This window comes from Triticum dicoccoides, chromosome 5A (genome assembly GCF_002162155.2).
Source record: "Triticum dicoccoides isolate Atlit2015 ecotype Zavitan chromosome 5A, WEW_v2.0, whole genome shotgun sequence".
NCBI lineage: Eukaryota > Viridiplantae > Streptophyta > Magnoliopsida > Poales > Poaceae > Triticum > Triticum dicoccoides.
Genome location: NC_041388.1, coordinates 277353978 through 277380078, shown reverse-complemented (window position 1 = coordinate 277380078; position 26101 = coordinate 277353978). Strand labels below are relative to the sequence as shown.

The following is a 26101-nucleotide window of genomic DNA, read 5'->3' as shown; positions in this document are numbered from 1 at the left end:
GTCGTCTTGAAAAAAAAAACTCGCCTAAATCAGACAAGACTAACCTCTTGCTCGGTCAGGCTAACATCGGAGACAGCCGTTACGCCGGATGTAGCGCTACGATCAGCATGGGGAGGAGACATGCCTTTGCTTGGAGCTGAGCGCGGTTTTTGCAAGTCGATCTGGTTGAGACGCTAAGCGAGAGCTTTCTGGTTTGAGTTGCTGTTTGCTCGGGCATCCACCCACTTATGTAGGCGACTGGAAAACCCTTGGAACCATCGCTTTCCCTCCCAAACAAATTTCAAAAAATTTTGAATGAGGGGGGTGACGTATACATATCTTGCTTAGCAAATATTCAAATTTTCCAGCCGGGCATGTCACGAAGCACATACTTATAGCTCACCTAACCAAACCTGCCACTCGCAGTGCATACCAGTTTTGGAGTAAATCGATACCCCCCATTCATGGCAAATCCATGGAAAGATTTTACTCAGCTACCGTGTCGCACGCGTCTCCGCCCTGGAGCACATGTTCACAGCCTCCCATGGTCAATTCTCATGCCTTGTCACTTCAGCTCAGCAGCTACATCTAGTTTAGCCGCCATAGGCATCCATCGAGTGCGCAGTACAAATCACATCGACGGGCGGCCATAACAGACGACACGGCAAGTGATGTTTCTCATCTACTCGGTCAGCTGAGCACACCCAAAGTCCAAAGACCGGTGGAGCATCTTTAATTACTGCGTGTGTCCGGCGCAGAGACCCAAATACTCTCACGAGAAAATTTGGACTAGAGAGGATTTGCAGCTATGCCATACGTCCGCTGTACCAAAAATTATCCATCCGGTGACCATTTGAGAATAATTTTCACATTATATATGTATTAAAAAAATAAATTTTTTGGACGCACATCATTGTTTTACCCTTTTTTACGAGGTATGCTTTGATTTCCACAGTTACATTCTTCCCGTTTTTCATTTTTTGCCCGCACACATTTTTTCCCACACCCCCCTCCATGTCTAGCTAGAGAAACGCCTTGTCCAATTTTTTGCGACAAACCAGCTTGTACTCCTCTGGTTTATCATTCTCTTTTTTACTAGTCACAATCCCGTTAACCGGCACAATATCTAACAATAAGCCATAGCCAGCTAACGCGAGAACAAATCCCTAAACCCACGCATCTAGATACTAAAACCCTAAACCGTACCTCTAAACCGTCGAACTAGCGGGTGGCAGGTCGTGAAGGTTGATGGGAATTAGAAGCACACAGAGGGAGAAGGGAAAGCGGTGGTGCGTCGATGAGGACCTGCCCAGCCACTACCTAGGTCATCAAGAGGGAACCATAATAGCAGGAGGCAGCAGGTGGAAGGCTAAACCGTAGCCATTTGGACTCCAGAAGCGTTTGTGTGGTTTATGGGCCAAATAACCAGTCAATCAATTTTTCCTACGCCCACCATAATGTGGCACAAAATGGTTTAATCTGGACCGACAACTTGAAATTGGTCTAACACACCACTTACGTGGTTCCGTTGGAGGTTTTAATCGGTACAACACGGCATCTTTGAATCGGCCTGGTATATCAATGTGACGAATAGGCGTTATTCGTTTTTCATTCGCCCACCCAATCACTAGCGGTTAATTGTCCAGAACTATTTTTTAATCGGGTGTTTCTGTTTGCACGATGATAGTAATGTTGACCAAGGTAGAATAAAGCGATTTCGGAACCAGCTACAGAAATTAAAACCCTAACCATCAGAAAACAAGGCTAAGGTCTTGTTATTTAGGGACGGGAGGGGCTGGGATGGTTTGTGGGCCAAATATCCAGTCTATCGCTTTTCCCTACGCCCACCATAATGTGGCACAAAATGGTCATTCCGGAGTGACAAACCGGGGAATTGATCTAACTCACCACTAGCTACTAAACCATGAACCCACGCAACAAGCTACTAAAACCATAAATTGTAGCTCCAAAACCTAAAACCGGAGGTTGCATGTTGTGAAGGTGGATCGGAAGTAGAGGCACATAGAGGGAGAATATAAAGCGGCGACACACAAGGAAGGAGGGGGAAGCGGCGGCGCGCCGAAGAGGGCTGGATCGGATCAGATTATTAGTAGGCAGCAGGTGGAAGGCTAAGCTCTTGTTATTTATGGATGGGAGGGGCTGGGACGGTTTATGGGCCAAACAACCAGTCTATCGCTTTTCCTACACGCCCACCATAATGTGGCACAAAATGATCATTCCGGAGTGACAACTGGAAAATTGGTCTATCTCACCACTAGCTAGTAAACCATAAACCCACGCAACTAGCTAGCCACACCATAAATCGTAGCTCTAAAACCTAAAACCAGAGGTTGCATGTCCCGAAGGTGGATCGGAAGTAGAGGCACATAGATGGAGAATAGAAAGTGGTGACACACAAGGAAGGAGGGGGAAGTGGCGGCGCACCGAAGAGGGCTGGATCGGATCAGATTAGTAGTAGGCAGCAGGTGGAAGGCTAAGCTCTAGTTATTTAGGGACGGGACGGGCTGGTAGGGTTTATGGGCCAAATAACCATCGCTTCTCCCCACGCCCACCATAATGTGGCACAAAATGATCATTCCAGCCCCTCCCGTCCCTAAATTCGTCTAACACACCACTTACTCGGTTCCGTCGGACCATTTTTATCGGTATGACACGACATTTTTGAATCGGCCTAGCATATAAATGCGATGAATAGCCATAATTGCAGGAGGCAGAAGGTGGAAGGCTAAACCGTAGCCATTTTGGACTCCAGAAGCGTTTGCGTGGTTTATGGGCCAAATAACCAGTCTATCAATTTTTCCTACGCCCATCATAATGTGGCACAAAATGATTTAATCTGGACCGACAGCTTGAAATTGGTCTAACACACCACTTACTTGGTTCCATCGGACGTTTTAATCGGTACAACACGACATCTTTGAATCGGCCTAGTATATCAATGTGACGAATAGGCGTTATTCGTTTTTCCTTCGCCCACCTAATCATTAGCGGTTAATTGTCCAGTAAACTGTTTTTTAATCGGGTGTTTTTGTTTGCACGGTGATAGTAATGTTGACCAAGGTACAATAAAGCAATTTTGGAACCAACTGCAGAAATTAAAACCCTAACCATCAGAAACAAGGATAAACAGTGTGCATGCAGCCTTTTTTTTGGATTACCCATAAACACTAGTGAATCCTACCTAAAATACCCTGAACCATTAAACAGTGAACACACACCCTAACCGCTGAAACCTTAATCTATGGCCGCAAATATTAAATGCTAAACCTTTCAAAAGTTAATCCTGTTAACCCCTCGACATGGATTACAAGATAAAAATGCTTGTGAACCACTTCACTCATGCGCTGGTCCTTTGCAAATTTAATTATCGAAAGCGCCAAGATCTCTGAAAAGAGCAATGTCCCACTAGAGAGGACATCACCACCATGTTAGAACATCAACACTCCATAAAACAGCTCACGAAGGCATCGTGTACACATAGCCACCGCGTGCCAAGTTTGACCACATTTTTTGTTTCTTTTCCAAAATACGCCGGTCCGATCTTCGCCCTTTTCGTAAATCGCATACACCCGTGGCACGGTCAACCAACTTCCCCGTGGAATGCCGTTTCCTCACCCAACACACACATCTCGATGGAATGTCAATGGATAAAAACAATTACATCACCATTGCCAGTTACAAGTACCGCCCCAATATCTAATAACAAGCCATAGTCTGTTAACGAGCAAAAACCCAAACTCTAAACCAAAAACCCACGCAACTAGCTACTAAAACCATAACTCGTAGCTCCAAAACCTAAAACCAGAGTTTGCATTTTGTGAAGGTGGATCAGAAGTAGAGGCACACAGAGGGACAATAGAAAGCGGCGACACACAAGGAATGAGGGGGAAGTGGCGGCGCGCCAAAGAGGGCTGGATCGGATCAGATTAGTAGTACGCAACAGGTGGAGGGCTAAGCTCTTGTTATTTAGGGACGAGAGGGGCTGGGAGGGTTTATGCGCCAAATATCCAGTCTATCGTTGTTCCCTACGCCCACCATAATGTGGCAAAAAATGGTCATTCCGGAGTGACCACTAGCTACTAAACCATGAACCCACGCAACTAGCTACTAAAACCATAAATTGTAGCTCTAAAACCTAAAACCGGATGTTGCATGTCGCGAAGGTGGATCGAAAGTAGAGGCACATAGAGGGAGAATATAAAGCGGCGACACACAATGAAGGAGGGGGAAGTGGCGGCGCGCCGAAGAGGGCTGGATCGGATCAGATTTTTAGTAGGCAGCAGGTGGAAGGCTAAGCTCTTGTTATTTATGGACGGGAGGGGCTAGGAGGGTTTATGGGCCAAACAACCAGTCTACCGTTTTTCCTACATGCCCACCATAATGTGGCACAAAATGATCATTCCGGAGTGACAACTGGGAATTGGTCTAACTCACCACTAGCTACTAAACCATAAACCCACGCAGCTAGCTACCCACACCATAAATCGTAGCTCTAAAACCTAAAACCAGAGGTTGCATGTCCCGAAGGTTGATCGGAAGTATAGGCACATAGAGGGAGAATATAAAGCGGCTACACACAATGAAGGAGGGGGAAGTGGCGGCGCGCCGAAGAGGGCTGGATCGGATCCGATTAGTAGTAGGCAGCAGGTGGAAGGCTAAGCTCTTGTTATTTATGGACGGGAGGGGCTGGTAGGGTTTATGGGCCAAATAACCATCGCTTTCCCCACGCCCACCATAATGTGGCACAAAATGATCATTCCAGCCCCTCCCGTCCCTAAATTCGTCTAACACACCACTTAATCGGTTCCGTCGGACCATTTTTATCGGTATGACACGACATTTTTGAATCGGCCTGGCATATAAATGCGATGTATAGGCGTTATTCGTTTTTTTCTCCGCTCACCCTGATAACTAGCGTTTAATTATGCAGTAAATTGTTTTTAGTCGGTTGTTTTTTTTGAATGGTGACAGTACTGTTAACCAAGATACGAGAAAGCGGATTTGGAGCCAGCCGCAGAAACAAAATACCCTAACCATTTAACGCGTTGAATATGTATCCTCAGTTTTTTTTCCTCGTACGATAAGTATTGATTTACTGGTCAATTAACTTTTTAAATCGGATGGGTCTTCATTGAGTAGTGATAATCATGTTGACAAAGATATGAGGAAGCGGGTTTGAAACCAGCTGCAGGAGTTAAAAACCCAAGAAAAAAAACATAAATTGTATAAGCGTAACCTTTTTTTACGTTTAAGTACGAACACTAACCCATCATGACCCGGGAACCCCGAACCATTAAACCTTAAACGCGGACCCCCAAATAAGTAAAACTATGAGGCATGGCCCTAAGCAAAAAAAGTATAAATTACATTTTTTTTCACTTGATTTAAAGAAAAAAATTATTTGTATTTTTCCTTCTTTTCCAATGACGTTTCGAGGAAAATGGTTGGCACGCAGCGGCCACCACATGCATGCGTGCTCTCTCTTACGCGACATCATGCCATGCCTGTCGCGATCAGCATTGAGAGCACGGGCATTGCCCGACGCACAACTCACCTGTCAGCACACCTATCCCACTTGCTTCAATGTACTGTCCGGTGCCGCTGGTCTGTCGCCGCAGCGACGCGGCAGCACGCATTGAACTACCTGTAGCTGTCATCCCAAGGGAGGAATCCACTGTTAATGGTAAAGGTAGCATCCATAGAGGAAAGGCATATGCGCAGTAGCTCGATCGCAATCCAGCAGGAGATCCACACGTGTCAGAATCCTTTCGGCACCTGTGTCCGCCAGCCAGTTGGTGAGTGGCTCCCATGGTCCGGTGGCACCGCCTTGAGTGGTACTGGCTGGAACGGACCCCAAGGGAGCGGTTTCCCCCTCCGACGATAGTGATTTCCACCGGTCTCCCATCGCCACTGCTTCATGTAATACGTCAAAGCGAAAATAAAACATTTTTTCGTCAATCCCTTTGTTTCGGGCTCAAATATATTGAAAATCGAACACGCCGCAAACACACAGTCTAAAAAAACATATTATTTAATTTAATGGCAAAAGAACAACAAAGATATAACACTTTTTATTTTTGAAATCGAGCTGAAACGCTCCCGTGCCCACACTGCGTCGGCGTGGGTAAAGCACGCCGCCATTTTTGGCAGGTGAGTTTTTTCTACCACCACCTGAAAAACACTCACTGACGAAGAGCACCACATGGCTCACCCAGATGGCCGGTCAGAAGCATGCAGGAGATGCATGCCTGGTTATTGCCAGCAGGCAATCCGCAATAACTTATATTTACTTTATTTTTTCTCGCAAGACCGCAAAGCCGCAGACAGACTATGCATCCACTGATGGGAATTTTTCAACCCAGTGGCCGAAAGTGCACTCCGGCCCATCGAAGCATGCCCCCAACGACACACATACGGCCCATGCATGCATCATTTGCACAACAAGCTTGCATTGCATCGTTTTTTTTGCCACCCTTGTTCAATTATTTCTTTTTTTTTCAACACAGTGGGAGTTTTTCTTGAGCACATCAATTTATTTCTTTGTATTGTTTTCGGCTTTCACTGCTTTTGCAGCACAATTTTTCATCATTCATACGTACAACCTTCTTTTCCCGTCATTTTTGCGCGGCGGGGGAGGGGGGGGGGGGCAACGAAGAGAATGATTTTTTTTGACCAAGGTTAACTCACAATGTGAGACAATATTATGCGCATCAAACAATCTTTTTTCCAACTGACTTCAAACAAAAAATTTAACAATTTTGTCAACATTGAAAGATATGAAATATTAATGAGAATCTTAATAGCTTGCCCACAACACACGATTTTTTTCTAATTGACTTAAGACAGGAAATTAAACAAATGTGTCAACAGCCTGAGATGAGTCGACATCATAAGCAAACAGATAGTGCCAGACACAGTGCACGACCCTCGCTTTTCTAGATGTTCAAATTAGGTATGGCTTCTAACAGCAGAGGGGTCACATAGACAAATGCATACCATCAGGATAACAACGAAAAAAACACTAAAATTTCTGAATTTTCATACTTTCGGGGGGTTGCTGCATGTGTTCTTCCTATGCCCGGTCAAACCACATTTTGAGCAGCGAGGAGATTTCCGGGGCGCCTTTGGCACATCACCCCTTGCAGGGCATGTCGTGCTCTTGTGCCCCTGAAGTCTGCATATTGAACAAAACCTAGTCCTCTTTGATGGTTGTTCATATGGAGCCTTGTCACGGCTGGTTGTAGGGCGCCCAGCCGGCCGCTTCTTTGATGCAGCTGGGAACACATCCGATCCCTGTGAAATGGTGTGCTTAGACTCAGGTCGACCAAAGTGCTGCTTGTTACCAACGCCGGAACCCGCTGAATCTGCGGCCAGCTCCTTATCAAACAACCCAAGTCCATCCCTCACAGCAGCAACTGGCTCCAGCTACACTTTGACATGTCGCAGTTTTTCCTCAGCAAGAGCATATGCTTCCACATTGCTGTCACCTAACTTAACAACATCCAGCGCCAAGAGGTATAAAGTGTTGTGTCGGCGAGAGGAATACTTGAGCGGCCCATGATCCTTTTGGTAGCGCAAATACTCTGGCGGCAGTATATCTGTCGCGTCTTTTGTCCATCGCTTCAGCACATGCTTCACAGGGAGCTCACGCAGTTTTAGGTGTATCATCACCTAAAAACCAGCATCCATGAAAAATAGAGTCATTATTCCGGTGCTTTTAAAACTATCTATAGCAAATGTAGGGAGCTTGCCGCGATTTTTAGAAAAAATATTGCAATTAAGGAAGAGGATGTGCGATAACTCACCTTAAGTGCATGGCTGCACACCATTCCATAGTGCTCAGACGTCCCACACTCACACTTGAACTCGTCGGCTGCCTCGCTCACAGTGATCACAAACTCGTTCTTGCACCATTTTTCCTTTGACTGAAATTTGATGTGCCTAGCAATGTACTCCAAGCGTGGCTTGACTTCTATTAGGTCATAAGATCCACATCCATACAACACTTCACCAAATTTCTCAAACATTGTCCTGATGTACACCTCCGACGCATGTACCTCAATTGGGATATTTTGCTTCAGGACAACCCCACCATGCAAATGATGATCATATAACAAAATATTTTTAGTATTCGTTAATCACAGTTGTTTCTTATGTTATAGGGACCAATTGCATCTCACCAGTTTTGTCCTTTTCTCTTGGTAACTTTCTTCGGAATCGCGGTCAAATTGCATCTTCTCATATTGCCTGATGAACAAGTGCATGGGGCACCCCAGTGGCACATATCCTTTCAGAAGGTGGTTTGCACTCTCGCTTCGTTGCGTGCTTGTCATTTTCGCACAGAATACACCCATAAATTATGGCTTTGCCCACTTCCCCCTCACCTCATACAGCTGGGTCAGGAATGCATTTTTTTGTAGCCCATATTTCTCCAACATGCAAGCCCACCCATTCTCGAACTCATCAATACTAACTGCGTGGTGGACTAGTTTGCTGCTCTGGCTTGAATTCACTCCCCTTTGCAAGCAGTGCTCCAAGGCTCTCCTTTGCTTTCTTCAGTACATGCCATTTGCACCAACGATGTACAGTCCACGGCATCACGTCAACTATTGCAATTTCCATCGAACGAGCTTGGTATGTATCAACAATATAGAAAATCAAGCAAGAGCATTAAACTTTTATACCTATAAGACGGATCGCAGCATATTGATGTAAATCAATGCGCAGTTCTTTTTCTGTTTTTACGCAGGGTGTGTTACCTGTTAAGATAGTTTTAGGCTGTGGCGCTGCTAGCATTTGGAAGAACTCTGTGAATATCCACTTGAAAGTCTCCACCTTCTCATCACTCATCAGTACACCTCCAAAAATGACACTCTGGAAATGATTGTTAACACCAACAAATAGGCCAAATGGCATGTCGTACAGGAATGTCTTATAGGTCGTATCAAATGTCACAACATCACCGAAACACTTGAACTGCTCAATGCCTCTACCAGTCGCCCACATCAGTGTCTTAATTCTGCCCTCGGTGTCCACCTGGACACTGTATTTAAATTCTGGGTCCTCTGCCCGCATGTCGTTGAACACATCTATGGTTTTTGTTGCATCATTTAGCGACTGTTCCTGGTTCAGTTTTCCACATAGTGTTTTTAAGGACCGTTTCGTGAATGGCACGTCCCTAATCGTGCCAAAAAAACTCCCTACAACACTATACATCTTGCTAATGCTGATATTATTCTCTCTCAACTGCTTAACCAGGTCCCTCGTATAGGTATCTATGTGTCGGTGCGACTTCCAGTGCAATTTCTCTCCACAAATGACAGATAAAGCATGGTTGTGCTCGGACCTGTGCTCACATACATACCATCCACCATCATCCGACCTCAGCAGTCTTATCATGGCATTGCAGCCACACCTCGTTGACCGACTGTTGGCCTGCAATGGCTTACCCTGCAGGAAACAAGCATGCAGACAAGAGACATGCCAATTTTTTTTAGTAAATATATGTGACAGAAGCATCAAAATACAAGAGAATGTTGTTCTGCCCAGTTACTCACCGCACAGGCACACACTATCTCTTGCATGCACTTTTTCTGGTGTACATTCAAACGGCTTTTTGCATAGCGGACACCAAAACCGACCTCCCATGAATACATATTGTAAAACTCGTAGCCCTCTTCGACAGAATCAAAGCTAGTCCCAATAGACGGATTGACAACATTTCTAGATTTTTTATTGACAAATGCACGGACAGAAGCTTCAAGGGCAGTCATCCTCGAAGAGCTAGGCTCCCTCACATCAGCCACTTTCCCAACTCTAACCCTGCAAAGAATGGCACACAACCCAATCAGATTTTAATTGGTTTGAAAGAAAAGCAAATACAATGACGACCATAATATCGCTGCCCATAGATGACACAGGAGATGGTTATGGTGTCTTGAACATAGCTATACATTTATCATCAAGCAATTCACAAAAAATCACTTGTACCGACCAAAAAAAGAAAACAAGAGATGGTTATGGGTTTTCTTTTTTCAGTCTGCAAAATCATTCATTATCTGTAATCTGGGCACGCTAGCCACGGCTTGAAATCGAACATAGCATATCCTGCATCTGGGGCATGAACGTCCTGGTGCTGCTAGATTACTGTACTTTTTTCAGATATTTACAATACTCATATACTTCAGTAATTTTCAGGTTTTGGTCCAGAGACTAGTAAGACAAGCCATGAGATGAACAGCATCACAGCAAATCTATTAGCCAAACCGATAGGCATAAATTCTAGATCAGGGAAAAATCATTAAAACGCGAAGAGGCTAAAAGTTCAGGGAACGGTAAAATTACCTCTTGGCCCAACAAGACTGATTTGCGTTTGACACTGCGACGCCCTCTTCGACTGTATCGTTATCCTCGGCGCTAGATGCAACTTCTGTATCGCCTATCTCGCAGGAGTCGCCCACACCTTCACCGCCAAGATCAGACGAGCCGCGCCCCCTCCGAGTGAGCATTGTTTCACCCGTATCCTCGCGCCCTTCATAATCCTTCAGTCCTCCGACTAGCCCCATCGGCAGAGAAGAAGACAAGACCTCGTCAGCGTCAGCACTCCAACTGGTGCCGCCACCAGGCAGGTCCACGCCGGCAACTAAATCTCGTAGGACGTCACCGCCGTCCAAGCGCGGCACGAGCCTGCGAAGGCAGTTAAGAGGATAGCCAGATCTAACTCTTATAAGAACAAGACGGGGGGAAATTACAGTCTAAAATCGAAATCCAGTTCACAAAACCACACCCATCAGCGGAAACTTTGGCGCAAAATAGGAATTTTTAGAGAACTTTACCCAGCTCCAGAATCCTCGAAGAAGAACTCCATGCCGTCCATGGCGAGAAGCGGCGGTCACCTGGCCCGGTTCTAGTGCCCATGCACGACCACAGACGGCTTAATGGTCGTCGCTGTGGTTGGACAGGCCCAACAGATACATTTATTTCCCGAACCACCCCCACCTGCTCCCAGGCCGCGTAGTGGGCCATTTTTCAAAGCCGCCCAGGTAGCACATCTCGTGCGTGCGAGGCGGGGCCGAAATCGCTGGCCCACGTACAAATTGTGAACATGACTATGCGGCACATCTGTATACGCACTAAATAGGTCTCGTATATAGTAAAAACAGCAGCCATCACGCATCGCAGCACCAAGACGACCGCTCCAGATAGCGGCCTCCATGCAGCTCGTCCACCAAAATGCCCCTCTCGCCCATAACACCATATTTTTCTCAACATGCAAGCATGTCACCTCAACATTCAACATGCATGAGTAAATGATCACCTCAACTTGCGACCATGCATAAGAAAAAGACACCTCAAGAATTTCCATTCTATTATGATATTTATATCATGCAAAATATTCAAACATATAATTATATGTATCATTAGTTTTAATTTTCATGTTATTACTCCAAATATTCATGTTTCATACAATCAGTTCTCATTGAAATAAAGAGCTCTCGATATCAATTGTATCCAAGGCGGCGACAGAACACACGAAGGAAATCAAGTCCATGCTGATACTGGTATCACGGAGGATATGGCTGGAACGAAACAACAGAATCTTTAACAACAAAATTTCTGTGGCGGCAACCACACTACAGGAGATCCGAGGAGATTTGTAAATGTAGAGACTGGGGGGTGCGAACTGCATGTTGTCGCCCTTCGGGGACCCAGGCTGAGAGATTTTTCCGTCCTTTTTATACCCCCTTTTTTCAGCTTTCTCTGAGTTTTTTATCTTTATGACCTCCATGGTCAATGTACATACTGCTCACTGCCTATCATAATAAAAAGTCCAGCTGTTGTTGGTCTCCCTTAAAAAATATATATTTCAAAATATTCTTGCAACAAGGTGTATCATCTAGTTACATAAAGTCGTGAGCTTAAGGGCATTTCTAACCGATACCCTAAAAGTTAGTGGAGTAAAAGTTGAAGTAAAGTTAGTGGAGTAAAATTTTACTCCACTAACGGTGACCGCACCTAGCCGATCCCCTGTAGTTAGCGGAGCAAAATCAAATTTGTGGCCATTTTGTATACTAGTCACACAAACACAATCTCTACACAATACATATCTTAAAATTATTCAGATTAAAGCATGGATAGCAATAATCGTTATAACATAAAGTTTCATCACCGCGTTTTTCAAATTTAAACAATGCCAAGTTCACCCAAAATACATCACTTCAAACACAATGTTTGATTCAAAATCACCACAAACATAGCATGTATATGTTGTGGATCGAGCCAATCTTTGGCATGCACCACCACCCTCTCGGTCACCACCACTCAAACGATGTCCTCGGCAAAGAAATCAACCTCGACATTCTCTCGTCCACCATCACCACCACCCCAGCCTCTAGGCCACCATCACCACCCCCTCGGCCACCACCAACATTCCGAAGAGAGGCCAAGATTTCTCCACAAGTGAGATCCCAATACTTTCTTGCGGTTTCATCAATTTTGTTTGGATTCATGAACATGATAGCACGCTCTTCGGCCTTCTTTGCATCAAGAATCATCTCCTCCTCAAGTGCAAGCCTGCACTCCTCAGCCTTCAACTTTCTCTCTTCTTCCGCCAACTTGGTATTCCACTTCTCATCCTCGAAGGGCTTGAGCTCATTCCACCTCGCCATCTTGTCTTCTTTGCATTTGGCCGCCAACACCTTATTGGTCTCAATCATCGCCACAAGTTCATCCTTGTAAGTGCCACCGAATGCATTCATCTTGTTTCTTTCTTTTGCAATCTTATTTCCTTTCGGTCTATTGTTGGCATCTTCATCAACCTCGTCGTCGTCCTCAACGGATATGATCAACCTTGACCTCTTCGGAGTGGTCTCCACAATTCTTTGGATCCACTTCTCATTCCTGCATAGCTCTTTGTAGCAATGATGCAAAGTGAAGGGCTTGTGGCCGAACTTGGTGTTCCAATGCTTGAATAGCTCTTGGATGCAGGGGCCATACTCCGCCACCTGCACCACTCGGTGGAGCATGGTTCACTTGGTCGATGCAACCGGACCATCGGTTCAATTGATCATGGATGGTGCTCCAACGATGCCCAAGCGAACCTTGTGTACAGCTTGATCACACGTCCAAAGAGATGCTATAGTAGTTGATGATCCTCTCCCAAAACATGGTCTTGGTTTGATCCGTTTCGATCGTTGCATCCATGGAGATGGCACACCAAGCGTCGCAAAGTGCAAGGTCATCCTTTTGGTTGTATTTTGGGTGCGGCTCCTTGAGGCCTTGGTGCTTGCTTCAATCACCTCCACCACCTCCTCCTCGGCCACCACCTCTTGGACATCCTCCTCAGCCTCCTCCGTGTCTTGGGTGGCCGAATGATCCCAAAACGAGTCATAGTTGAGATCATCAAGGCCAACGGTGGCCAAGGACTCCAACGATGCAAGGAATTCGGTCGTATTCATCTCTGTTGTACAATGTCAAAGCAAGCACTATAAACAATTACTACCGATCATGAACAATCACCATTGAATACCAACGGGACACGATGTTTTATTTTTACCTTGTTAACATTTCATCGAGCACTTGGTGGCTGCGTTTTTTGTTGTCGGTTGCGGCTGCCGCTCGCCCCGGGGCAGTCGCCGTAGGGGAAGCTGGAGTTGCCACATGAGGCATAGGCTTTGCAGGAGGCGCCGACGCGGTCTTCTTCGTCTTCTTCTTGGCGGCCGCCTCGACGAGCGCCGCCTCCGCTGCCGGCTTTCGAGCCTGTTTGCCTCTGGTAGGTGCGGCAGGAGGGTGGCGTGCCATTGCCGGAGACACGGTGACCACCCCGGACACCATTGGCGCGGTTGGATGCGGAGCTAGGACCCGACGGTTCTTTGTCATTCCCAAACTTTTTTTGGCACCAGTAGCATCGCGCGTGGGTGGTTTCCGGCGGTGAAAAGCCGGTGTTGGTGTCCGGCAGGGTGAGCGGGAGCGGGGGGGGTGGTTGGTTATGCATTTCGACCGGCTCAAGGGTCATCGGTGGTGACGGCGGGGGCGGGAGGCAGTGCGGCGCGGGAGGGCGAGAGGGAGTTTTACTCGACCGCCGCACGATGAAGTATATTTAGGAAAATCTTGGGGGGGGGGGAGTTGGAGTAAAAATTATAGCCCGTTAACATTTTTAGGGGATCGGGTAGGTCCACCATAAGGGAGTAAACCAAAAAATTTACTCCCTTATGGCCATATTGGGGATCGGTTAAAATGCCCTAAAGTAGAGAGTTAGCCCACAAGCACCCGCAATGGAGGAGAGCGTACAAATATTTAGGACATATAATTAGCATATTAAGATCCATCATGAAATATACTTTCATCTTGTTTATTTGGTTTCATAGATGTTGTGAGGCTCCACTATAAACTTACAATATAGGCAGGTGAAGCATATTTTCTTTTTATATATTTAACCAAAAAAATATTATCAATCTATGATGTTGCCTGTTGACCAAGGATTTGGCCAGGTCACTTGTATGGACTTATGAAAGAATAATATCTAATTTCACCCATCACGCTTAGGATCTCATGAACGAGGAGGGCCAACACCGGTTCCTCGATCTTCCTACTGGAGGCATGATCATGACTTTCATTCATTCATTCATCTAATTCTTTGTTATGCTGTGGAATGGAACCACTAGCACCCAATGGATTTTTAGTCATTTTATTCAAAGATTTATAGTCCTTTTACCAACTAGTTAGAACTAATATTGATCTATTGTATTATGTTTTCTCTTTGTCAGCTAGCACAATTTGGATTTCAAGTCCAATGCACTAACATTTTTTAGTTTTCTTGCTCTTGCTCAGGGCTTTGACCATGTCACCCGAACAATTTCAATACATACGGCACAAGACGATTACACATATATATTGAGGTCGGAATGGGATCAGATTTCTTTACGTCTCACCATAGTGCCTGGTTTGTTAAGAAATAATCGGCCATCCTTAGCAAGGGATCATTCACTTTACATGATTCTCAGATCAAGGGAATATGAAAAAGTAAAGGGTTCGATGTGCTACCCCTTCCAATCCTTACAAAATTTCTATAAGGTCTGGCCAGATGCTACGAGTCCTAAACAATTAAGTCAATATGGACACAATCCTAATGATTCTAGTACCTCTATACCTTTAGAACGAATGCTGAACATAAAAGAAGAAATCTCGTGGGTGGAAATCTCGTAGGAATCCTCTAAACCAAATGAGTGCTAAATGAGACACCGGCTAAATAATTCTTCTTAATTTGAAATTGACTTACTACTACAAGGGAAAGGCGTGTCTTCTTAATTTGAATTTGACTTACTACTAGATGGGAAAGGCGCGTGTTGCTGCGCTCACTCCATTATAACCTAAAAAAATGATGATTTGGTCGGTAGAAAAATCAGAAACATATTCATCGTCAAGGCTTGTTAACACAAACTGTTATATTATACGTAACAGAGCAAATAATACAATGTGAGGTGTTAGGCAAGTAAGCACATGCCTAAGCTAAAATGAGCCTATACTTTACTTACGTTGGAACTACGTGTTCTTACGTTTCTATATTTGACAGAACAAAACTCCTTTGCGAGCCTCAGAGTCTTGCATATCAGCAAACTTTACTTCAAAGGCACTTCCTTCAGTTAAATTTAAAACAGAAGTAAAATATAAAAACTACAGAAAGTAGAGGTACCAGCAAACAAATTTGCAATCAAATCACTAAATAGAGGCACTTCGATAACACGCAAATCTGTCAGTTGAGTAAAGTTTAGTATTGTGAAACATACAGATGCAATGATATGCAAGCCTTTTGCGTATTCGCGAAAAAACATACAGATGAAAAACTGGTCAGCATCTCAAAGTGGACCATTGATAGCAGAAAATAATACGCAAGAATGTACGAATAATTATGCAACTCTTACGTGAGCCACAATTATGTAAGACACAATTTTGGGTATATACTACTGATCATCATCTCCATATCAGAACAAAACATCTCCTAGATTTAAGGAAGAACCACCCTTATATCGAATTATTGAGACTTCGGGTGCGTTTGAATCACAACCAAAACTTACCTTACCAATATTTTGGCTCGCCCGTAGGATTTGGTAGCCGTTTGGACTGTTGCCAGGAAATTGGCGCGCCAACCACAGCCCGCATACGCCTGTGTAAATCTGGCCAACGCATTGGCGAGATGAGGGCGGCCAAAAGCTCTGCCAAAAAATTGGCGTCCCGTTTTGTCACCCTGTATTGATGGGTCCCAGGTATACTTTTTAATTTTCTATTACTATGTGGTGCATGCAGTAAGGCAGCAGACCCTTTTGACAGTAATTAATTAATAGGCCCCTCACACTATTCGCATGGGCAAACTTTGGATGGCTTCAATCCAAATAATACTACTTTACCAATTTTTTGGTTATGCCCTTACATTGGTCATACCAAAAATTTGGTGTGGCTGGCTGGGGCTCAAACCAAACAGCCCGTTCATACATATAAGTCACTATCACAAGATTTGCTACAATTACAACCATTGGCAATATAGTTGCACCCATTCCCCAATTTTTTCCGTGTGCCAGGAGAAACACTTTGCGCGTGCTGGGAGAAACACTAGGATATGTCCGGCAGCAATGTCAGCCATCATCGCATTCCTTCTTGGTACGCGGAGGTCTGGAGTCTAGGAGGGTGGTGGGACAACTCCGGAGGGTGCAGCGGGGGCGAGTCATCCGCGTTTCGTCGAGCCGCTACTGTTGGCATTAGTTTTCCTTTTCTCTCTCTTTTCTTTTGGACTTGATGTGTTGTTCGCCCCAGCACATGTTTTGTGATCGGTGATGGTTGCTTTATAATATAAAGCGGGGAGAAACCCTTTTTCGGTAATATAGTTGTGGTTACTCATTATAAATGATAGAAGTCTAACCCATATGGTCTTGGGAAAATCTCGAGGTGCAACCAAGCATCTCGGCTTGACACCACCTTTTGCATTGCAGTGATCTGGAAAGAACCAATGTTGAATCTTCAACAACAATTCTCGACCTTCTTTTGAATGGCCAATTGTCGACTTCTTCAGAATTTATACATCCATTTCACACTGTAGAAAAGATGAGCACAAAAGGCAAATCTCCTAATTTTTAAGAAAATCTGGTGTAGCTAAGCATTTTGGCCTGACACCATCTTTTACATTGAATGGACCTGCAAAGAACAACTAATGCGAAATCTTCAAACAACAATTGCCAACTTTTCACACAAGACAATTATCTGTACATCTATTTCACGTTGTGGAAGAGATGATCATGAAAGTAAATTTTCTAAGGGTATAATACTCATAATGGTACATTGAAGCTAGATATTATCCCCTACCTTCCTCCAAATAAAAATAAAGACTGAAGGCAAAGAACCATTGTTAATAAGCCGGTAAGACGACATAAGGCGAGCACCAACCGCCCTGATGCGTAAGCGACTAAAGCGGGCACAATTGCAAGGTGCTGCTAGGCCGCCTAAGTGTCCAAGGCTAAAAAACCACCATGGAAGACATGAAAGATATAAATCATCTCAAGGCCCGAAACAATATAAATAGCTTTTCTCTTGTGCAAAAAGCAATTCAGGGTACCAGCCCCCTTGCCCACGCACTTTTGATAATAAGAAATATAGACTGCACGAAAGAACATCTAAAAAGGACTACACAGGAAATCCATGTAGGCAAAGGAATGACAAACGTTACAAACCTAAACCTCAATTTGAAATGCAAGCACCAGGGCATGCTTACCTCAACCTACATATTGCATTTAGAATATAGGTTGTATGGTAGCCTTTCCATGGTCTCCTGCATGTCCTTTTTTCCGAAAAGGGGGATCTCCCCGGCCTCTGCATCAGAGCGATGCATACGGCCATGTTATTAAACCAAATAAATAAGTTCCAACAAGGTCTCAAAGTCTCCAACTGGAAAAGTGAAAAAAAAGCTCACACAGAGCCAAAATGGGCTAGAAACACAAACTAGCCAAATAAAGGACGCCACAACCGGCTGGCTAAAGAGAGATAGGTAAACTAATTGCCTATCCTATTACATGACCGCCATTCAAACCGGTTGAAGATATCCCAAGCTACCATCTCCCAGCGAATAGATCCAGTAACCAAACGCTCCCTGGCCTCCGTCGGAGTGAGTAGCGACCACGAACGGATCAACGCCGTGGCTCTGAAAATAACCGCAAAAAATGAATGTGTGTTGTCCTGTTAAAAACCAAATCATTTCTGCAATTCCAGAGCGCCCACACCAAGGCGCAGACTTCAACACGAATATGTCGCGCTAACTCCGGCTCTACCCCATTAAGCCATGTTCCAAATAATGTGTTGACTGAACTCGATGGAGTAATATTGAAAGCAATATGGACCGGTCTCCATAAAACTTTAGCTAGCGGGCAATCAAGAAAAAGGTGTTTGATCGTCTCATCTCGATCACAAAAACTACACCTAGTAGGTCATGTCCAATTACGCTTTGTCAAGTTATCCTTAGTTAAAATAACTTGTTTGTGGAGAAACCACATAAACACTTTGATTTTCAAAGGGACTTTGACAGCCCAAACATGTTTGGAACTAGGAATCGAGCTTGAATTGATAACATCAACATACATTGATTTAACTGTAAATACTCCTGACCTAGTAAGCTTTCAGTGTAATTTATCGGGTTGTTGGGAAAGCTGAACGTCATCAGTCTACGTACTAGATGTAACCATTCATCCCAACGATTACCCACTAACGCCCTTCTGAACTGAATATTAAGGGGGACTGATTGTAATACCGTTGCAACAAAAACCTCACGTTGTTGAACAATACGATACAAAGAAGGGTATTGGATGGCTAAGGGTGCCTCTCCGAGCCAAGTATCCTCCTAGAATCGCGTGCTGGCACCGTCACCAACAATAAACTTTGTCCTATTAAACAAGGAAAGCTTTACTTTTATAAGCCCTTTCCAAAATGGTGAATCAGTCGGTCTTACTGTCACCTGAGACAAAGTTTTGGTTTGAAGATACTTGCTACGGAGGATTTGCGCCCAAGTGGCGTCAGTCTCACTTGATAACTTCCATAACCACTTGCTGAGAAGACATCTGTTCTTAACTTCAAGATTCTTAATCCCGAGACCCCCTTGGTCTTTCGGTCAACATGTGATATCCCATTTGGCTAAACGGTATTTTCTTTTTAGCTCATCACCCTGCCAAAAGAAATGTGATCGATAAAATATTTTACATGTCCTAATTGCTAAGATTCTTACATATGATAGAGAGAGCTTTTCTAGTTGTTAAATATTTTACATAGGTTCGAGCTTCTCGTGGGCGTGCTTGTTAAAATTTTACTACTCAATCTTACTCTCTTTTGTGCGTATATATGTTCGCTACTCAAAGAAATAGGCAAGTAACATTGAATGGTGATGTACTTGATTGTTATCTTATCGCAAGAGGGCATGATATATTTCAAGCCATGCACCATTCCATTTCAGTTGGATGTTGGGAGAGTGTCCAAACTTGCTGTCCTTTTTGGCTTATTAGTATATGATGAGCAATCGAAATTGTTTGGAGCAATTTTATGTGAAATAAATTATGCCCCAAAGCACGCTTTAGCACCTATCGTAAAAACTGCACGCCTTAGCACCGCAAACCATGCCGCCATGCCTCGCCACAACCCCTGCGCCACGGGGTGACGACGACGAAGCAAGCTGACTCAATCCTCTCCTGAATGATTAGCAACATGAAGCTAGCACCGGTCCTGCCTAGCGAGATAGGCATGACCTAGCTATCCAGCTTGGATGCCTTGATTGATTCACAGTTTCACACGCACACAACAACCAACTATGGGAATTGATTTCTTGCTCGCTCGAAAATGCACACATGGGTCCTTAAAAATCCATAGTTGCGTTATGAAACAATCACTATGAGAAATTGCTTGAATGGGATCAGAGAAAGTTAATATAGAGCAACCAAAATTGCTCTCTGTAAGTGTAGAATGCAAAGTTTCTGATGCTCCTGGAGGAGACATAATCATAGAAATACAATATGTACAAATGACCGGGGAAACTCATCTACGCATGTAAATGGTAGCAAGAATTACCATTATCCAAAGGAAAAATGTCTAAAATACCATAGTTAAGTACACCATCCATATTAGACACAGAGTAACTGAAAACACACTCTATAGTAGTAGCAGCAAACGACCAACGATGAAGCATTCTACTTGTAAATTTCAAGAAAACACTCTATATGCAATATTTACTTCCAACAACAAGTGAATAAAAGGATTAAAAATAAAGATGCAAAAGTAATTCAGATAAAGGAGTCCCGTGTCGCCTCCGTGTTGGCCCCGTCGTTGCTGCCGGAGTCCCGCGTCACCTCTGCTGCTAGCCTTGGGGGAGTCTCGCCCCCGTGCTCGTTCATCTAGCCCCACCTCCCGCGTCTTCTATCCATGACGAGCAATGGCCTGGGAGGCAGGGAGGACGTCAGCAACCTCCAGTGTCTCCTCGCCGGCGCCAGCCTAGGAATGGCGTTGCGGTGGCGCGCGTCCCCGACAACACCGGACCTCCCCTATGCCCCGCCGCCTGAGCAAGCAGCAGCTGTGCCGGTCGCGCACAGGGAGGGAGTGGCAGCCGACATCCACCGCCGGACTGGTGGGAGGAGATGGAGGACCCGATTGCTTTTTTTTCAGGGGTCTTTTTGCAAAACAAAATTATATAGGGATGTAATCGACTTTCTTATTTGCAATGCCATCCTGTCCAGCAGGACCCACCTGTCATAATCATGCTCAAAACGGTCTAAACCACCGACTAGTGTTTTTTGCAAAAAATGTTGGGAACGTAGTAATTTCAAAAAAAAATTCCTACGCACACGCAAGATCATGGTGATGCATAGCAACGAGAGGGGAGAGTGTTGTCCACGTACCCTCATAGACCGAAAGGGAACCGTTAGCACAACACGGTTGATGTAGACGTACGTCTTCACGATCCGACTGATCAAGTACCGAACGCACGGCACCTCCGAGTTCAGCACACGTTCAGCCCGATGACGTCCCTCGAACTCTGATCCAGCCGAGTGTTGAGGGAGAGTTTCGTCAGCACGACGGCATGGTGACGATGATGATGTTCTACCGACGCAGGGCTTCGCCTAAGCACCGCTACAGTATTATCGAGGTGGACTATGGTGGTGGGGGGGAGGGGGGCACCGCACACGGCTAAAAGATCAAACGATCAATTGTCTCTAGGGTGCCCCCTGCCCTCGTATATAAAGGAGCAAGGGGGGAGGTGCGGCCGGCCTAGAGGGGGCGTGCCAGGAGGAGTCCTACTCCTACCGGGAGTAGGACTCCCTCCCTTTTCCTTGTTGGACTAGGAGAGGAGGGGGAAAGAGGAGGGAGAGAGGAAGGAAAGGGGGGGGGGGCGCCGCCCCCCACTCCTTGTCCTATTCGGACTAGGGGGAGGGGCGCGCGGCCCTGCCCTGGCCGCCTCTCCTCTTCTCCACAAGGCCCACTATGGCCCATTAAGCTCCCGGGGGGTTCCGATAACCTCCCGATACTCCGGTAAAATCCCGATTTCACCCGGAACACTTCTGATATCCAAACATAGGCTTCCAATATATCAATCTTCATGTCTCGACCATTTCGAGACTCCTCATCATGTCCGTGATCACATCCGGGACTCCGAACAACCTTTGGTACATCAAAACATATAAACTCATAATATAACTTCATCGAAACGTTTAAGCGTGCGGACCCTACGGGTTCGAGAACTATGTAGACATGACCGAGACATGTCTCCGGTCAATAACTAATAGCGGAACCTGGATGCTCATATTGGCTCCCACATATTCTACGAAGATCTTTATCAGTCGGACCGCATAACAACATACGTTGTTCCCTTTGTCATCGGTATGTTACTTGCCCAAGATTCGATCGTCGGTATCTCAATACCTAGTTCAATCTCGTTACCGGCAAGTCTCTTTACTCGTTCCATAATACATCATCCCGCAACTAACTCATTAGTTGCAATGCTTGCATGGCTTAAGTGATGTGCATTACCGAGAGGGCCCAGAGATACCTCTCCGACAATCGGAGTGACAAATCCTAATCACGAAATATGCCAACCCAACAAGTACCTTCATAGACACCTGTAGAGCACCTTTATAATCACCCTGTTACGTTGTGACGTTTGGTAGCACACAAAGTGTTCCTCCGGTAAACAGGAGTTGCGTAATCTCATAGTCATAGGAACATGTATAAGTCATGAAGAAAGCAATAGCAACATACTAAACGATCGAGTGCTAAGCTAACGGAATGGGTCAAGTCAATCACATCATTCTCCTAATGATGTGATCTCATTAATCAAACGACAACTCTTTGTCTATGGTTAGGAAACATAACCATCTTCGATCAATGAGCTAGTCAAGTAGAGGCATACTAGTGACACTCTATTTGTCTATGTATTCACACATGTATCATGTTTCCGGTTAATACAATTCTAGCATGAATAATAAACATTTATCATGATATAAGGAAATAAATAATAACTCTATTATTGCCTCTAGGGCATATTTCCTTCAGTCTCCCACTTGCACTAGAGTCAATAATCTAAATTACATAGTAATGATTCTTACACCATGGAGCCTTGGTGTTGATCATGTTTTGCTCGTGGAAGAGGCTTAGTCAACGGGTCTGCAACATTCAGATCCGTATGTATCTTGCAAATTTCTATGTCTCCCACCTGGACTAAATCCCGGATGGAGTTGAAGTGTCTCTTGATGTGCTTGGTTCTCTTGTGAAATCTGGATTCCTTCGCCAAGGCAATTGCACTAGTATTGTCACAAAAGATTTTCATTGGACCCGATGCACTAGGTATGACACCTAGATCGGATATGAACTCCTTCATCCAGACTCCTTCATTTGCTTCTTCCGAAGCAGCTATGTACTCCGCTTCACACGTAGATCCCGCCACAACGCTTTGTTTAGAACTGCACCAACTGACAGCTCCATCGTTCAATGTAAACACGTATCCGGTTTGCGATTTAGAATCATCCGGATCAGTGTCAAAGCTTGCATCAACGTAACCATTTACGATGAGCTCTTTGTCACCTCCATAAACGAGAAACATATCCTTAGTCCTTTTCAGGTATTTTAGGATGTTCTTAACCGCTGTCCAGTGATCCACTCCTGGATTACTTTGGTACCTCCCTGCTAGACTTATAGCAGGGCACACATCAGGTCTGGTACACAACATTGCATACATGATAGAGCCTATAGCTGAAGCATAGGGAACATCTTTCATTTTCTCTCTATCTTCTGCGGTGGTCTGGCATTGAGTCTTACTCAACTTCACACCTTGTAACACATGCAAGAACCCTTTCTTTGCTTGATCCATTTTGAACTTCTTCAAAATTTTGTCAAGGTATGTGCTTTGTGAAAGTCCAATTAAGCGTCTTGATATATCTCTATAGATCTTGATACCCAATATATAAGCAGCTTCACCGAGGTCTTTCATTGAAAAACTCTTATTCAAGTATCCCTTTATGCTATCCAGAAATTCTATATCATTTCCAATCAACAATATGTCATCCACATATAATATTAGAAATGCTACAGAGCTCCCACTCACTTTCTTGTAAATACAGGCTTCTCCAAAAGTCTGTACAAAACCAAATGCTTTGATCACACTATCAAAGCGTATATTCCAACTCCGAGAGGCTTGCACCAGTCCATAAATGGATCGCCGGAGCTTGCACACTTTGTTAGCTCCCTTTGGATCGACAAAACCTTCTGGTTGCATCATATACAACTCTTCTTCTAGAAATCCATTCAGGAATGTAGTTTTGACATCCGTTTGCCAAATTTCATAATCATAAAATGCGGCAATTGCTAACATGATTCGGACAGACTTAAGCATCGCTACGGGTTAGAAGGTCTCATCGTAGTCAATCCCTTGAACTTGTCAAAAACCTTTCGCAACAAGTCGAGCTTTATAGACAGTAACATTACCGTCAGCGTCAGTCTTCTTCTTGAAGATCCATTTATTCTCAATTGCTTGCCGATCATCGGGCAAGTCAACCAAAGTCCACACTTTGTTCTCATACATGGATCCCATCTCAGATTTCATGGCCTCAAGCCATTTCGCGGAATCTGGGCTCACCATCGCTTCTTCATAGTTCGTAGGTTCGTCATGGTCTAGTAACATAACTTCCAAAACAGGATTTCCGTACCACTCTGGTACGGATCTTACTCTGGTTGACCTATGAGGTTCAGTAACAACTTGATCTGAAGTTCCATGATCATCATCATTAACTTCCTCACTAATTGGTGTAGGTGTCGCAGAAACCGGTTTCTGCGATGAACTACTTTCCAATAGGGGAGCAGGTATAGTTACCTCATCAAGTTCTACTTTCCTCCCACTTACTTCTTTCGAGAGAAACTCCTTCTCCAGAAATATTCCGAATTTAGCAACAAAAGTTTTGCCTTCGGATCTGTGATAGAAGGTGTACGCAACAGTCTCCTTTGGGTATCCTATGAAGACACATTTCTCCGATTTGGGTTCAAGCTTATCAGGTTGAAGCTTTTTCACATAAGCATCGCAGCCCCAAACTTTTAGAAACGACAACTTTGGTTTCTTGCCAAACCACAGTTCATAAGGCGTTGTCTCAACGGATTTCGATGCTGCCCTATTTAACGTGAATGCGGCCGTCTCTAAAGCATAACCCCAATACGATAGCTATAAATCAGTAAGAGACATCATAGATCGCGCCATATCTAGTAGAGAACGATTACGACGTTCGGACATACCATTACGCTGTGGTGTTCCGTTGGCGTGAGTTGCGAAACTATCCCGCATTGTTTCAAATGAAGACCAAACTCATAACTCAAATATTCTCCTCCACGATCAGATCGTAGAAACTTTATTTTCTTGTTACGATGATTTTCAACTTCACTCTGAAATTCTTGAACTTTTCAAACGTTTCAGACTTATGTTTCATTAAGTAGATATACCCATATCTGCTTAAATCATCTGTGAAGGTGAGAAAATAATGATATCCTCCACGAGCCTCAACATTCATCGGACCACATACATCTGTATGTATGATTTCCAACAAATCTGTTGCTCTTTCCATAGTTCCGGAGAACGGCGTTTTAGTCATCTTACCCATGAGGCACGGTTCGCAAGTACCAAGTGATTCATAATCAAGTGGTTCCAAAAGTCCATCAGTATGGATTTTCTTCATGCGCTTTACACCGATATGACCTAAACGGCAGTGCCACAAATAAGTTGCACTATCATTATCAACTCTGCATCTTTTGGCTTCAATATTTTGAATATGTGTATCACTACTATCGAGATTCAACAAAAATAGACCACTCTTCAAGGGTGCATGACCATAAAAGATATTACTCATATAAATAGAACAACCATTATTCTTTGATTTAAATGAATAACCGTCTCGCATCAAACAAGATCCAGATATAATGTTCATGCTCAACGCTGGCACCAAATAACAATTATTTAGGTCTAATACTAATCCCGAAGGTAGATGTAGAGGTAGCGTGCCGACCGCGATCACATCGACTTTGGAACCATTTCCCACGCGCATCGTCACCTTGTCCTTAGCCAATCTTCGCTTAATCCGTAGCCCCTCTTCCGAGGTGCAAATATTAGCAACAGAACCAGTATCAAATACCCAGGTGCTACTGCGAGCATTAGTAAGGTATACATCAATAACATGTATATCACATATACCTTTGTTCACCTTGCCATCTTTCTTATCCGCCAAATACTTGGGGCAGTTCCGCTTCCAGTGACCAGTCTGCTTGCAGTAGAAGCACTCATTCTCAGGCTTAGGTCCAGACTTGGGTTTCTTCTCCTGAGCAGCAACTTGCTTGCTGTTCTTCTTGAAGTTCCCCTTCTTCTTCCCTTTGCCCTTTTTCCTGAAACTGGTGGTCTTATTGACCATCAACACTTGATGCTCCTTCTTGATTTCTACCTCTGCTGCCTTTAGCATTGCAAAGAGCTCGGGAATTGTCTTATCCATCCCTCATCACGAAGCTCTTGTAGCTTGGTGGTAGTGATTGGAGAATTCTGTCAATGACGCTATCATCC

The 26101-nt window shown here is 44.5% G+C and overlaps 2 protein-coding genes and 1 pseudogene across 2 annotated transcripts; all 3 read right to left on the bottom strand.

Moving 5' to 3' along the window:
* Nucleotides 1-6820: 6820 nt before the first annotated feature.
* Nucleotides 6821-8087, bottom strand: LOC119297214 (protein FAR1-RELATED SEQUENCE 12-like). Its single transcript, XM_037575087.1, has 2 exons — nucleotides 7806-8087; nucleotides 6821-7671 (listed from the first exon to the last, which is right to left on the bottom strand). The coding sequence occupies exons 1-2, from the start codon at nucleotides 8025-8027 to the stop codon at nucleotides 7426-7428; spliced, it is 468 nt and encodes a 155-aa protein (XP_037430984.1). The 5' UTR covers nucleotides 8028-8087; the 3' UTR covers nucleotides 6821-7425.
* A 55-nt stretch (nucleotides 8088-8142) lies between these two features.
* LOC119297212 (protein FAR1-RELATED SEQUENCE 5-like) lies at nucleotides 8143-10977 on the bottom strand. Its single transcript, XM_037575086.1, has 5 exons — nucleotides 10836-10977; nucleotides 10345-10686; nucleotides 9558-9822; nucleotides 8760-9450; nucleotides 8143-8630 (listed from the first exon to the last, which is right to left on the bottom strand). The coding sequence occupies exons 1-5, from the start codon at nucleotides 10874-10876 to the stop codon at nucleotides 8470-8472; spliced, it is 1500 nt and encodes a 499-aa protein (XP_037430983.1). The 5' UTR covers nucleotides 10877-10977; the 3' UTR covers nucleotides 8143-8469.
* A 1236-nt stretch (nucleotides 10978-12213) lies between these two features.
* Nucleotides 12214-14014, bottom strand: LOC119299430 (annotated as a pseudogene).
* Nucleotides 14015-26101: the final 12087 nt, after the last annotated feature.

Coding starts and splice junctions, on each gene's coding strand:
- LOC119297214 (XM_037575087.1), bottom strand. CDS start 8,027: ATGTTTGAGAAATTTGGTGAAGTGTTGTATGGATGTGGATCTTATGAC. Junction 7,672..7,805: donor TGTGCAGCCATGCACTTAAG/GTGAGTTATCGC, acceptor GCTGGTTTTTAG/GTGATGATACACCTAAAACT.
- LOC119297212 (XM_037575086.1), bottom strand. CDS start 10,876: ATGGACGGCATGGAGTTCTTCTTCGAGGATTCTGGAGCTGG. Junction 9,823..10,344: donor CAGTCTTGTTGGGCCAAGAG/GTAATTTTACCG, acceptor CATTCTTTGCAG/GGTTAGAGTTGGGAAAGTGG. Junction 9,451..9,557: donor AGATAGTGTGTGCCTGTGCG/GTGAGTAACTGG, acceptor TGTTTCCTGCAG/GGTAAGCCATTGCAGGCCAA.